The sequence below is a fragment of the Falco naumanni genome, chromosome 4, assembly GCF_017639655.2.
Source record: "Falco naumanni isolate bFalNau1 chromosome 4, bFalNau1.pat, whole genome shotgun sequence".
NCBI lineage: Eukaryota > Metazoa > Chordata > Aves > Falconiformes > Falconidae > Falco > Falco naumanni.
The window spans coordinates 103575188-103590119 of record NC_054057.1 but is presented as its reverse complement, the minus strand read 5'-3'; the positions used below and the strand labels follow the sequence as shown (position 1 = coordinate 103590119).

The window sequence follows — 14932 nt, the reverse complement described above, 5'->3', positions numbered from 1 at the left end:
CAGTGACTAAAGTTGTGCTGATTTATTTCTTATTCCTGACAAGAGAACAAAGTGTATCAGCAATATTGCCAGAAATATACAAGGATTAAAAGAAGTCCATTTCAGGAAATTTTGATGCTGTTTTATGATGTCTACAGTAATTACCTAAACACTAAGTATCAAAGAAAATCAGAGACAGATACTTGGAAAAAATCTGTTTTCATGAAGAATAAGGAGCCATATTTTCTAATTCAGAGCCAAAATCTCCATCTGAGTATTTTCATGAACAATGCAGGAAAACCATAAATGCTCCAACATCTGAATTTTGGACTTTTAAAACAGCTGCACAATTCATTCATATCATATGATCATGTTTTAATATTTTTTTCTTCTCATAGAAAACAAGAAGAGCAATTGAATTCAATTTTAGTGAATTGTGGTTAACGAAACTGGTATAAATTTAATTTCTATTTTAAAAGACCTTCCCATGATGCTCTGGGATTATTTTCATTATTTTTTAAATTAAAATTCTAAAACATATTGAATTGACAAAGAATTAAGGTAAAGCCAAAACCTGTGTCTAATCTCAGCATATAAAGCAAAATTATATAGCTGCAAAGTAGGTCTGATAAAATTTCCAGGAAAAACAAACAAACAAACCCAAACAATGCATTCCCATGGAAACCAGATACTCCTGAATGAAAGCAGCATCCTTTCTTGACAGCATTACAAATTTAAATTGATAAAAGTATTTATATTGATGCACTTTTTAATAAGAAACTATCACTAAACTAAGGATTCTTCGTTTGTCCCATTTGTACAAATTTACCCCATATTTCCACCATTAGTTATTAACTTTTTCCACTGCAAATATTGATAGAGTCTGTAGGTCTTAAGAATGCTACTACAGACAGGAGTAGGGATAAGAAAGGTTACTCACTGAGAGCAGCTTCGATGAATTGGAAAACTGGACACAGATAGGAATGAGGCACATATGTAAATATAAACTGGCAAGGTATTTAGCTGCCAGAAGACAAAAGAAAGCTAGAAATAATAATTCATTTGGAATTTCTAGAAGATGCCTACTGGCTTCTTTCAATGTGTAGTACATCTCAGACTGAGAATCCTACCCTTGAAAGCATGACCTTCAAGAAACTTACAACAGGAAAGAAATTCTGCATGATTTCTCTGCACAATAAACAAGCAAAATGATACAGAGAGATGCTTTTACCTTGAAAACTTCCTCCTCATTGTGTCTAATGCTCTAAGATCAGGTACCTTGTTTCTTAAAAGCTCGTATTAATTCTACTCTGCAGTGTTGATTTTCTCCTTTTTTTAAATCTAATATACTAATCATTCCTCAACTGTAAAAAGATTTCACAGTAACACACAGTTACTAGTCACACATTAAAAGTTAGAAAGCTCATTTGTAGGAAAAAAGGCTATTATTTAATAATTATGTGTATCTTTTCCTTAGATTAACAAAGTAGCATTTCTGAAGTAATATAGAATGATAAGCATAACACTAACATATGGAGTACTTCCCTTTATAGACTACCACCTAACCTAATCTCTCCATAAGTGATTGAAACAGTCACCAGAAACCACAGCACAACTCAGCTTCACGCCACTTCTCCAAAGCACTGGCTTACAAAAGATACCATTGCCTTCATCAGCTGCAAAAGGACAGAAATCTCTGTGCCAGAGGAAAATATCTCATGGCATTCATTGTGCATGTGTCTTGGAGTAGCCTGCACACACTGCAGGAAAGATGCCATTCGCAGCTGACTGTATGTAAGCAAAGTGACTACTTTGTACCAAATTCAGCCTTAGGGACCCCATGTAAGTTCTAATCAATTCCACTTGGAAAAACTACTAATCTTTTAACAAGTGTCTGTTCATATATATCCATGCAATTCCAAATGGGGGAGACATGAATTGCAAAACTACATTTGAGAGAAGGATCTAAGTTTATCTAATTTTTCCAAAACATTAAAACTAGCATCATTTATTGGACTTTGAACCTTCATTACAGCAATTAAATAAAGCTCAAAACAAAATTCCCATACCATCAGGGTCCCTAGTGTTGTCACATTTCAAGTTATCATGCATACAAAGAAATTCTATAGTACAGTTTTTAAACTCTGGGACATATCTTCACTATGATATAAAAAAAAATATGTATCTTTACTTTTGTAAAATTTCACAATTTGTATGCCTGACAAGAACAGAATATTTTATTTTCAGATACATACAAAACTTTTCCAAAATTATCAAAACTTTAACATTTATTTATTAGTCTACATTTATTTCAACAGATTTTAAAATAGTACTGGTACAAAATTACTTGAAAACAACTAATTACCACTTATTAATTTGAGTTAGGTTTTAACCCAGTACTTCTTAATCTTTGTATTTCTGGGAGTGAGAACTGTTCGATACCTCCACACTAGCTGCTTCTACTATGAACCCTGGCAAACCGTCATTAAATATTTTCAATAGAGAAATATTACAATTGAAGACACATTGCAACTTAGCAAATTACCCCAACTAAGAAGTATTGCATAAGTGTATTTTCTCTGAAGTGCTGCAGATATAGCCAAGGCAGAAAATGGAATACAAGATTTCTTTGGCTTTTGACAACCTGCTTCATGCTCAATTCCACAGGGGAACTGGCAAGTTTGCAGTGTGGCACTCACTCTGTGTTCTACAGTAGCATGATGGTTAAAGGACTGTTTCAAACTCTCAGCTGCTACTATGAGCAATTTAGGAAAGTGACAACACAGACTAATCCAGAAAAAGATGGTTTACAAGGAGGAAACACAGATTAAAGAGTACTTTGTGTCACTTATTAATAATATGCTGTGAGACTGGTGAGCACTGTGTTCAGATTAGCAATGAAAGGTTAAAGGCATGTAACTTTACTGGTTTTCTCTGTTGTTGAGCAAGCAAATGTTAGTAAGGTGATTAAACATACAAAGAAATCAAAAATCCAACATTAGCCTTTTAGGTGTTAGTGCTGACACCACAGTGGCATTTTAAAGTCATATACAGTCATAAATACCATCACAGGATTACACACTGCAGAATGGCACTTAATACTTTAATTAGTTGTGCTCACCTGTGCACATTTAAGTAAGATATATTAAGATCTGTGAGCTGCAAAAAGTTGATACTTGTAGTAACTTTTTTGGCCTATAAATTAGCTGGGATTACCTTGTATTCAAAGTTAACTGGAAGAAAAGCCGTGACCTCACTGAAACTGGTAGGAATGGTACTAATTTAAACAGTCTAGATTTATCCCTTCTGCTAGGTGCTTTCAAATTAAAGGCATATTGGTTTTAAAGAAAAGAAATAATCCTCTATTTTGTTATGAAATACAGTTTCTCTTATAAATTAAGTGAAGGAAACCAATGGTGCTAAGAGCAGGCCAAGGTAACAGCTGGTACCACCACTTGCTGTTGGCTCTTTAGTTAGGCTTTACTTAATAGGATAAAAGAAAAGGGTAATCAAGATCATAAAGCCATAAAAACACCCAAAACTCTACCTTCTTTAAGTCAGGTGTCCATGCCTTTCAGTTCCTTTAGAGAACAATGACTCATGCCATTGACTAAGGGAAAACCTTCTCATGTCCTGGGCCACTTACTCCACCCCCGTTTAAGAGGACATCCTTCTTTACGTTAGAGTCCTGCTTCAGTTCATCAGCCCAGAATCCTTGCTCATCCTACCAGAACAGAGCCACCTGCTTTCCTGACAAGGCCCATAGACTTTGTTACAGGTGTTAGACCAGCCAACAAAAACATTTTCTGGACACACTTCACCCACAAGAGCAGCACACAATGCTGTGCCATGAGAAAACATTACCTTTTCTGATAGAGCTTCTTCTAAGGTTGCTAGTGCTGTGTCTGTGTTACTAGAATCCGTCTGCAATGACTTCACCCTGTCTTTTAGATTCGTTAGCTGTTTGTCTTTGTCCCTAAGTTGCTCCTGTAGGTTTTCAATCTGAAAATAAAAGCAGATGATAATATTAATCAACCTAGTCTTAACATTCAAAGAGGGACTTGGGTGCTAGGACCAATATAACATAAACATATCACATACATGATACACATGCCTTAGTATACTGCCATTTCTAGATGGTAGAATATAAACAGGTTTTTACTTCTGTCCTTTCTATTTTGTTTTCCTTTGCTAAAGTATATCATTTTCTAATAAACTATAGGAAAAAACTCAGCGCAGGCAAGTGTTTTATTATTTAAATAGTTTCTGATATTAATCGCTTTAGTTTAAGGTACTGCATTATCTCAGTAATTCAAGGTATGTGTGGAATTACCCCTTTAGATTATTCTAGTTGCAATAAGAAGGACAAAGAAAGGGAGAGGCAAAACGAGTTCAGTGAGCCTTAAACTGAGGAAGAAGAAAGATGATAACCTACCTATATAAAAACCTCTTCTTCCACGATGCCCTGTTGTAAAGGAATCTCAGCTCAACAGAGATCAGGATGTTTAGATTTCAAAAAGCCAAACCCAGAAATAGACCAAAAAAAACCCACAAAAACCACCAAACAACCCAAAGGCCACCATTTCCATTCATGTTCTTCATCTCCATGAAGATATGTCGCTCTATTTTGGATATTACAACTGCTTTAAACAGGTCTGGTTCTTCCTTTAGCAAGAATTTAAAGATACTGTTATGATACTCATAAACACACTGGTTTGTTAAAGAGGTTATGATTTACTGTGGTTAAGTCAGAAAGGTTTTGCACAAAAACTTGTCCACAGGACCATGTGTATTTTGGAAGTAAATCTGAATAAAAGCACACAGCTTCTGATTGTCACAGCAATCACCTTCTGTGGCTCTAAGGCACTATGACCTTACAATGCAGACAGGACACGTGGTATATCATATGTGTAAAATGTTATCAATTGTCTGTCAGAAGAATCAACTTCCTTCCATTCTATGCTCTCAGTGCTACTCACTATTATGCCACTGGTATAAAACCAAAATTTGTTCCACAATGCTTACCACACAAAAATAGTAACAAGAAAATTAACTAGTCTGTTAGTTTAGTATGGCACTTTATATAGTACAACAAAATATGCCTAAATCCATAAGGTACCATTTCTTTAAAACTGGTGTTAAATATGCTGTTAAAATTAGACAAATTTTTACTATCAACAGAGATTCAAATTATGACTTTCATCAGTTATTTTCCACTTTGGATCATATTCTGTTGCTACTGAAATGAAGGAATTTTTACTGTTCATTTGATAATGTAATGTAATTTTTCTCATGGCCACTGTCATCTCCACTTAAAGCAATTCAAATTTTAAAAGAAGCAGGATCCTTCATAACTACTGTTAAACTATATTTAAAGATTTTTTTAGCAACCTGAAGCTCAATTCAATGTATGTACAGCTCCTCAGAAGTCAACAGTTATGTCAATAAAAATTTGGTCTCTATATGCAAAAATGTATCAGCATAATCAAACACACCTTAATTTGGGGCACACTTTGGTAAAACTTGTCCTACTAGTACATTATACATGTGCAGAAAAATAAGCCTGAAGTTCGGTTTTGACATCACGTACATCTATAATTAACAAGCAAAAATCCACAGCACAACTGTGTTCACTGCATAAAGTTTGCTTAAATAAAATCAAATTTTAAAATAACATATAAAAATTAAAATTAAATTTGAAAGATCACATTCCAATTAGAAATTCTTTATAACAGTATGGCAAATGCAAGCATTGTACCTCTTTTTTTTTCTTTTTCATCTAGATAATTTGATATGCAAGATTACGGCTATATGCCAAAGATTCCACTTGCTCTGCAAAACAAAAAATAGTAAGGTATATATAGAAAGGTTTTTTGGGAAGAGCTGACCTAGAATAGCTCACTTTTGCAAACGACCTCTCATAATATTTTTCTTCGTGTGTATATTTTATACAGATACAGAAATACGATACATGTGTTAATGAGTTAAGAACTTTTTATTTTATGGCATGTGTATTAGTCACATCTAAAATTACATTAACTGGCATTCGGAGGACTGCACACTGTTTCTTTCTTTATGTTCATCCAAGTACTAATGATTCCAACAACTAACTACCTCATGACACCCTGTGGAATACCTAAGCAATTGCACATTTCAGCTTTACCAAAATAAATTCTCAAACAAAAAGGAAATAAAACACAAGAGTGAATATTGATTACATGTTCTTTGAAACAAAGTTAAGATCTGGTCCTTTATTATCATCAGCTTGACCCACCATTTCTAGGCACCCTAAATTAAAGAACTTATTTCCTATGCACAGTGCTTATCTGAATTCCACAGCATTTGCACGATTTCCTTCCTCTTAAAACTAATTTAAAATATGATCCAACCCTTAACCAAGAAAACATGTTCTAAAATTATTCAGCATTTACAAAATTCTTTCCTCAGAGGTAAAGAGAACAGGCAGCAAATTAAAAACATCCCCACTGAATAACAACTGCTTTAAAATAAGTCATATGGACATTTAAAATAGTCCATAGATAAAATAAGAGGAAAGGATCTGATTATTCTTCTATTTGTGCTATATAAATCTGAAGGAAATACTTTGATGGGAACAGGACCACACTGGGGTATGTGAAAGTAAAAAAATCAGTATTGCAGAGTACTGCAGAGTGTGTGTTTGTTTGTTGGGATGGGCACGGGACTATTAAAGATTTGCTAATGCAGACAAGATTTTATGACCAGTTAATCACACAAGAGTTCTCTCAAAAAGATTACAGGAGACAAAGAGATTGAGCAGTCTGACATGCTAAAACCTTGGAACACAAGATACGATTTAGTTCTTCCTGGGTTTTTTAAACCCAGAAAGAACAACAAACCCTCTGGTAACCTCTGTCATTCTCCAACATATATTTGGGCACAGGCATGTATGTAAGGATACAATTTTATTGCTGAATAATGAATGACTTCTGAGCATGCCTGAATTCAATTTATGACAGGGACTGTTAAGACTTTCTTAAACCTCAAGCCCTTATATTTTTATCTGACAGGAAATTAGTTACTGTGTAGTTTTGTCAACATGTAATTCTTACCTCTGTAAACTGCTAGGTCCCTGTGCCATGAGCTGTGTGAAAAGAAAGTGCTCCTTTCTTTCTGCGTTTCGGGAAGTGGGTATGCTCCCAGAGCTGAAGACAGGCTTCATTCCTTCTTAAAAAACAATACCCTTACAGACAAATGCCCTTGCTATGAGGCATCCTGTCAATAAACTGCAAGTGCTAATCTTGTCCCTTTTTGGTGATGGTCTCAGGAATGCTTCTTAAATATTCAAAGGATTAAATTAAACCTCACCCCCCAACAGGCTTTAAAATTCTACACTAACCCATCTTCCCCCCCAAAAAAAATTACTTTCATTATCAAAGTTAAGGGACTGTACTATGGAATTTGCAAAAAATTATATACTAAAAGACAATGTCCCATGCTATAACAATTTTCCTTTAGAGATATGCATTAAAGAACAGGAATTTAAGACAGTGTAAGAGAATTTATCAGAGATTTACTAGGCCTCGCTCATGAAACCATAGAGCCGTATACTTAAACTTAGCTCCATATATCTTCCTCTCTGCTCTGTATTTGGGGTTTTAATAAGTCAGACAAGTATTTTGTAACACTAGCTTCTTTAATCCTAAAATTCATTTAGCTCTATTCTAAACTTCTCTAGGCAGAGCTCTTTGAGACTTGTTTCATCTTAAAACACAGGTCACGTCTGTTCCAGAGAAGTAGATCAATAATATAAGATTAGTCTAAATTAAATTGAAAATTGAAACAAGGGGGGAGAAACAGAACTTTTGTATATATCACTTCACTGTTTACTAAAAAAAAAAAAATAATCTTACTACTTTAAGAAAATTAATCCTACTGAACAATTTCCCAAATGCTGTTACATACTACTTTAAACAGTTAACTGAATATTACAAGAAAAAGAGATTTAATAAACAACTTTCATCAAACATGAGCATTAACTATGACTTCTTTAAACCTTAGTATTCATTCTCACATTTTATCTCCTGCTCATAGCTATACATAACAAAAGCCAAAAAAGCATAACTATTAATCAAAACAGGGAAAAACAGTTATGTATCATTCAAATGCAAATACTCAAGATTTCTAACTACAAACATTTAATATTTATTAATAAGACCAATGATAAATGTTCTGTCTCATATGGCCCTTTTCAGAAACACATCAGTATATCCCAAACATGGGTAGTGACCCAGTAAAATAGATATGCTTACAGATATCCAAACATCTCCATTCATTTATGGGTGGGTGTGTGCATGCATAATTTGTAATGAAATGCCCAGAAAAAACTAAAATCATTTTTCTCTACCATGGCTGTAAAAATATTACTACCTGAAAGCTCAGTATACAGAGATAGAGTTTTTTGCCAACACTGGATATTTAGCCAGAAGTTTTTACTGAATGATGTACAGTTATTAAATCTAAAGCCAGTCAACGTATTTTAAAATTAACAGGCTTTACAGCAGCTGTTTGAAGTTTCAGCCAATGGGACGAGAGGAGGAAGCTACAGCTCCGTAGCTTTCCACTAACATTCATGATATGACCTAAATATATTTTTCAGTTTGACCAGGATTTCAATTAATAAAATTACTTAATTGAAGGGCAACTTCTGCTTCAATAGTTTGACACTGCAGAACTGCCTTTTGTTTTGAAAAAGACTAGCTCCAAAAGTGCTTCATCATTCAGTACCACTTTCACTCGTTTTTTCTTCCTTTTAACTAGGTAGACAGACAAGCATTAGAGTTAGGAATATTTTTTCAAAAGTGAAAATAAATATACATTTAGATTAAAAAAATTAAAATAAATGTTATGATGAAAAATCACGCTGTAATATAAAACTCTAAAATATTATAAAATGTGGTTTTGCTACTTGCAACTAAATATATTTATTAAAGTCTAAGACTAGTGCAAAACTTTGGCTTTACCAAGGTAACTGGAAAAAAGCTTGCTAACCTTATGGTGACATGATGTCATGGTTTCAGCTGGGATACAGTTAATTTTCTTCATAGCAGCTGGTGCAGCACTGTGCTTTGCATTTAGTATGAGAATAATGTTGATAACACACTGTTTTAGTTGTTGTTAAGCAGCACTTACACAGAGCCAAGGCCTTGTCTGCTCCTCGCCCCACCCCACAGCGAGGGGGCTGGGGGACACTAGAGGCTGGGGGGACACAACCAGGACAGCTGACCCCCCTGACCAAAGGGACACCCCGTGCCATATGGCAGCGTGCTCAGTCTGTGAACTAAGGGGAAAGCTGTCCAGGGGTGCTGCTCGGGAACTGGCGGGGCATTGGTCAGCAGGTGGTAATTGCATTGTGCATCACTTGCTTAATTCTTTTATGATTTTTCTTTTTTTTCCTAGGTTTCTCCCCCATCCCACTGGGGGGAAGAGGGGGGGGAGTGGAGAGTGAGCGAGTGGCTGTGTGGTAATTAGCTGCCTGCTGGGTTAAACCACAACACATGATAAAATACCCCTGGGTTTCATAAGCAATTCCAATAGCTACCAAAATGCTTGATAATTTCTCAACAGAATAAAGCTTCTTACCTATAGTTGCCTACTGCACAATATGTTCTTAATTTAAAATATTTCCAGAGTGCCCTCCCATTACTACCTTCCAAATTGGAGTAATACAGCAGCATCATACTTACTGTGGATTACAACAAACTTCATGACTCAATAGCATCTTTTAGCTACATATTCTTTCATTATTTTGCCTTACAAGAGTTTCTTAAAAGTCACAGCTTTTCGATGGCCCAAAGCATAGGCAAGCTCAATCCTACATCATCAGCATGCCAGGGGCTAACTAAAACAGAGACACTACAGGTATTCGTAAAGCTGTCCACAAATTTTATATAACCCTTTAGGTTACGTAAAACAACATTTCCACCCACAGATATGGTGTACAGTGTGTGCCCGAGGAGAAATCAGTCTCCAAATCAATGGGTCTGTAAGGTTTTCACAAAAGACGATTGATCTCTCTGAATAGTTTTTACCTCAAACTTCCTTCAGGACTGCAGTTCAAAGCAGCAAAGTGCAGCTGCACCGTGACTGTCATAAAGGAGTTAATGAAGCAAATGCTGCTTTGGACATCAGCCCCCACATTAACCTGATGACAAGGCCAGTAGAGAAGTGGCATGAGCTAGTAATTACCCTATCGCTACCTCCCTAGTTTACATCATCCAAGTAGGAAAGAAAATAATCTTTCAGAATTTTGCTGTGCTTTACAAGGCTAAAAAACAGAAAAAGACATAAGACCCGAGGTATACTTAGACTGCATTCCCTCCAAAGTTACAGCATTTCTATACAACATATTTTCTGCTTCTTTAAACTCACCAAGTTTTTGCTGTTAGGATTACACAGCTGGTCAGATTAACACTGTGGTTTGAAAACTTACTTTTATGGTTGTTCATTATTCTTAAATCATCAAAGACTTTTTTCTTTTAAACCCTCTACATTTACATTATTAAGAACCACCTGGTCATGCTCATTTTATCCAACATAACAGAATAATCTTCCCTTTTGCTTAATTTGAAGTTGCTAATCTTTACATGTGAATTTGTCTCTAAGTAGCAAGTGCTTTAGGCCAGAAGGATGTTTAGTTTATAAAATGCTTAAGCAAAATTCAGATTCTAGTTGGTGTCTTCACAGAAATACTGCAATATTAAATACTAAATCATTTCACAAATCAAATTGAAGCATTTGTGACATTTTTTTCTCAGTGACATAATCTCTGTTTTTCATCACATTTTGGGGGGTAATATTCTAGTATTATTTATTGTATTAATGTATATAATGCCATTTCATAACAATTCTGTATAACACCTCGAACAGAACAATACAAACCAATAACTTACCTAAGACATACCTTTCTCTGTACTTACAAAATGCTATTATCTAGTGTTAACACTGTCAACCAAGAACTTAGAGAGAAACTATACCCCATGGATTTATGCCCTCCCTTGTAAAACACAGTGACATGTTAGGTAAGCCAAGTGTACCGTTTCATACAGAACAAACATCAAGTCTTGGGATGACGTACTAAGTACAACTAATTTTGTTAGGCAAGGCTCTGTGTAAAGAGAATTGTGAAAGGCTACGTAAGAATTTGATCTCTGCCTTGCTCAGTGGCTGGAATATATTATCTTCAAAAAATGAGCACTGTGAGTTCAGCTGAAATTCTGAGCTAGAGAAAAGAGTGCTTGCTTCGTGTTTGTTACCACTTGTATTCCAGGACTATCCAAGATTTTATGAAAGCTATTCATTCACATATTTGTCTCTAAGTTCTTGTTGACCTGCTAAAACTGTCGCTAACATACAAATAAAGCATTAAAATGCACACTGCAAATTAACCCACATAAAAAGTTAATGAAAAAACAAACTGATATAATGGAGATGCGTATTATATGTTTGCACCTGGTATAAAATAATGAAGAAAAGAGAGCACAATTCATTTCAATTTATTCCCAAGCAACAACTTGTGACCTGAATGTGTAAAATTACAGAAGTGTCAACAGGACGTGAGACAAATTATCAACTGCATACACTCTTCAAAAGAAATAATCTATGTGTGTGTATGGCTAACTCACGTGATTGAAGAAGGAAGAAACATATCTTAAGGTACCAATACAGAGAGAGTGGACACACAAGCTGAGAGGCAAAGATGATGTCCTGCCTCTAAAAGAGAAGGCTGGCAATTATAACAAATATGCAAATACCAGAATACAGAAAACAGTACTTTGGATGAAAAAATGATGCTCTTACATCTGAACACTAAAGCTGTAGTAGCAGCCAAATGTAAACAAAATATCTGAGAAGCAAAACCAAGAATTTACACAGATGCTGACACTTGGAGATGGGACTTTTCAAGGAATGAAATTAAGAAATATGAACAAGAGACTGGAAGTGAGAGGTATAGAAGCTATGAAGTAACAAACATTGGCAGCAGTATCAATCACAAAAAAAAAAAAAAGGCAGTTATGATCTGATCTGATCAGGAGGATCAACATTACATACCTACTAAAAATCAGGACAAAAAACATTTCTAAGAAAAATACAATAAATGGTTTATTCCCTCCTTGGGAATAAATTTAGTTCTACTTCAAGGTATACACATCTTTTTGTGTATGAACAAAACCAAAACCTACGATACAGAGAACTAAAACAATTTCAAAGTCAGCATGCACGTGTTTTTAAAAACTGAAGGCTGAAATGTTTCAGCCACTTCCACCACTATGTCATCAAATGCCTTTACTGCAAAAAATTAACCATCGTCTCTAAACAAGAGACATTCAACAAAAGACTGTCCAGAAAAAAAAGTATCAAATGGATACATGAATTTCTAACAACCATGAAGATAAAAACTAGAAGAAGATCGCAGCACCAGAAGTGGCCAGCTCATCAATAAACTCCCAAATCTGTCACCAGAACTCTACCAATTCTCCTGTTTCATGCTGAATTCCCCGCTAGCACCAACAAGGCCTCCAGGAGGAGAGGACAGAGTAACTGGCACAGGGTATTCCTCTGCTGGTAGCTGTTACACTTCTGCTCTGAATTATCAGTAATGGCGGTAAGCTCTGCATCAGTATCTTTCATAACTTTCTCAAACTGCAAAGTTTAGGATATTTTCAAAGCCATTAATGACAATTCAGATACTTATTTTCCAATGTGGCTTTCAGGTTTTATTTGCTTTTTTTTTTTTTTTTTTTTCATTTTAAAGAAACGAATAAGGCTGAAAATTTCACATACGTTTTTTATATCTAGGTTAACAGCTGGACTCTATGATCTAAGCGTCTTTTCCAACCTAAATGATTTTATGAACTATTAATAATTGGTCCCAATACTGTTATTCTGGAAAGGGAAAACAGAGGAATTCACACTTTTATTTCACATTTTTGTATTTTTACATCTTAAGTATAGTAAGATTGCAATAACATATTGAGTTTAATTGCAAATGCTTTATCAGAACTCTGTAAAATAATAGGGTAATGCATTTCTTACATTTCCTTTCTCACTAGTTGTTAACTAAATCAACTGTTATCAAAATTCTCACGTATTTTGCAGGTACAGTAACCTGAAAAGTAATAAGATCTTCACAGATTTGCAGTACCTGAAGCCCACTTTCCACAGAAGCTCTAGAAACAAAATTTCAGTCCTTGACCCCCTCTTAGCTGTCACAGAAACACAAAGCTGTAGGGTTCTGTCACTTGAACAGGACTAATAGTGGCTTTTATAGTGTAACTTACTACAAGTGTTTTATCAGGCTTGCTTACAACAAATCTCTGTCCTAAGAAGCAAGTGGGCTTAGGAATACAAGGATATTTTAAAGTCTTAGAAGACATTATTGCTAATAAACAGTTTAGTGCCTTATGTTCACTCTATTTATCCATTTGATAGTCCACTCAACAAATTCGCCACCATATGGCCATAAAGCTGCAAAGAACAAAAAGAATATGATTAATGAAGATGTGAAATTTGCACTGATATCAAGCTTCTGAACAGGTGTTACACAGTAATTAAACTTGCCTAAAGTAGGCTGAGGAAAGCAAGTCAGTTAGTGGTAGAATGATGATATCTACTCACATAATGTGCAAGTATTTCCCATGCCATTATATGATTCAGTTTGTTAAACACATGGAGTATCAACTGAGTATTAGTAAAATCTACAGAAGCATAGAGTATTATTATGGTATCTTAAAAAAAAAAATCCAATAGGATTGCAAGTTTACCTAAAGGAAAAAGAAAAAAATATATGCCCATTAAGTCAGGAGAGGGAAAAAAGGTATAAAGAGGGAAAAGAACCTATGAACTGTTGATCACTACAGAGAAAACATATCATTTACTGGGAACACGCAGTCTTAATCTCTGGTCAGTACCTGCAATAAAGTGCTGTTATATGTGATTAGAATATTTTTTAGTCTTTATTTTATAAAGGGAAACGTCAGCCTACTATCTCATGTACATGTAGAAACTGAAAGCATTCTATTGTATCAATAAATGGAAGCAAATGCAACTACAATTGGGGATCAAAAGTGATAAATACTTTCTCTAATTCTTCCTCTAAAACAAGCATGTTTGCTTCTTTTACTGTGCAATCACTGCTGGAAATATTTCACCAGTTTGTGCTTAATGTGAGATTCTAGATTCCTTCCATAATACAGGACTCAAATGTATGGATGCAGGAAGGATTCAGAGGAATCAACAAGAAAGACAACACATGTGCAAAGTTTTCATACAGAGAGAAGAAAACTCCCCTAGAGCTGCTTAGGGAAGGGATCTGCCCTCAAGTCAGCTGATACTTTTACAGGGCTATAAAAGCAAGTCAGTGGGCAAACTGAGCCAGGAGAGGAGAAGGCTGTCACACAGAAAGGAGCTCCTGGACTGAAAGCTTGGCTTCTGTTGCCAGACTCCAGCTGAGAAAGAGCTGGAACTTAATGCTAAAATTAACCTTCACCAGGAAGCTAGCCAAAAGAAGCCTGGGCTGATAATATCCACTTGTGTATCTGGAAATACTCAGTCTCTGTCTCCTTCTCTTCAGGGACCAATAAATTCTCTGAACAAAACAGCTTGACTCTTGGACTCTTCTAAGCAGGACTCACAGTCTTGTGGAGACATCCATTGAAAAGTTTTTGCTCTCATTATATGCATTTATTGTGATATGATTCAAAAATCAATCGGTATTTTCCAGATAATAAATATTATAATACAAGACAGACTAACACATAATTCCAATTATGACACATGAAGAGGTGGACATTGATTCTTAGCAAGCTAACGCTTCTTGTAACAACCTTCTGTATATATTCAGGGCCAGATTTTCGAGCTGCATTGGTTCGGTATGGATTCCTACATCTCACAACCTTTTAACATGACAGGGTAA

General features: G+C 35.2%; 1 protein-coding gene across 6 annotated transcripts in view; it reads right to left on the bottom strand.

The window, feature by feature from the left end:
• ERC2 (ELKS/RAB6-interacting/CAST family member 2) overlaps positions 1–14932 on the bottom strand; it is a 521662-nt gene that overhangs the window by 312511 nt on the left and 194219 nt on the right. For all 6 annotated transcript variants that reach the window (XM_040593123.1, XM_040593126.1, XM_040593127.1 and 3 more), the window contains one exon: positions 3844–3981. In XM_040593123.1, coding sequence (XP_040449057.1) covers positions 3844–3981 — 138 coding nt within the window. The remainder of the gene's footprint in view (positions 1–3843; positions 3982–14932) is intronic.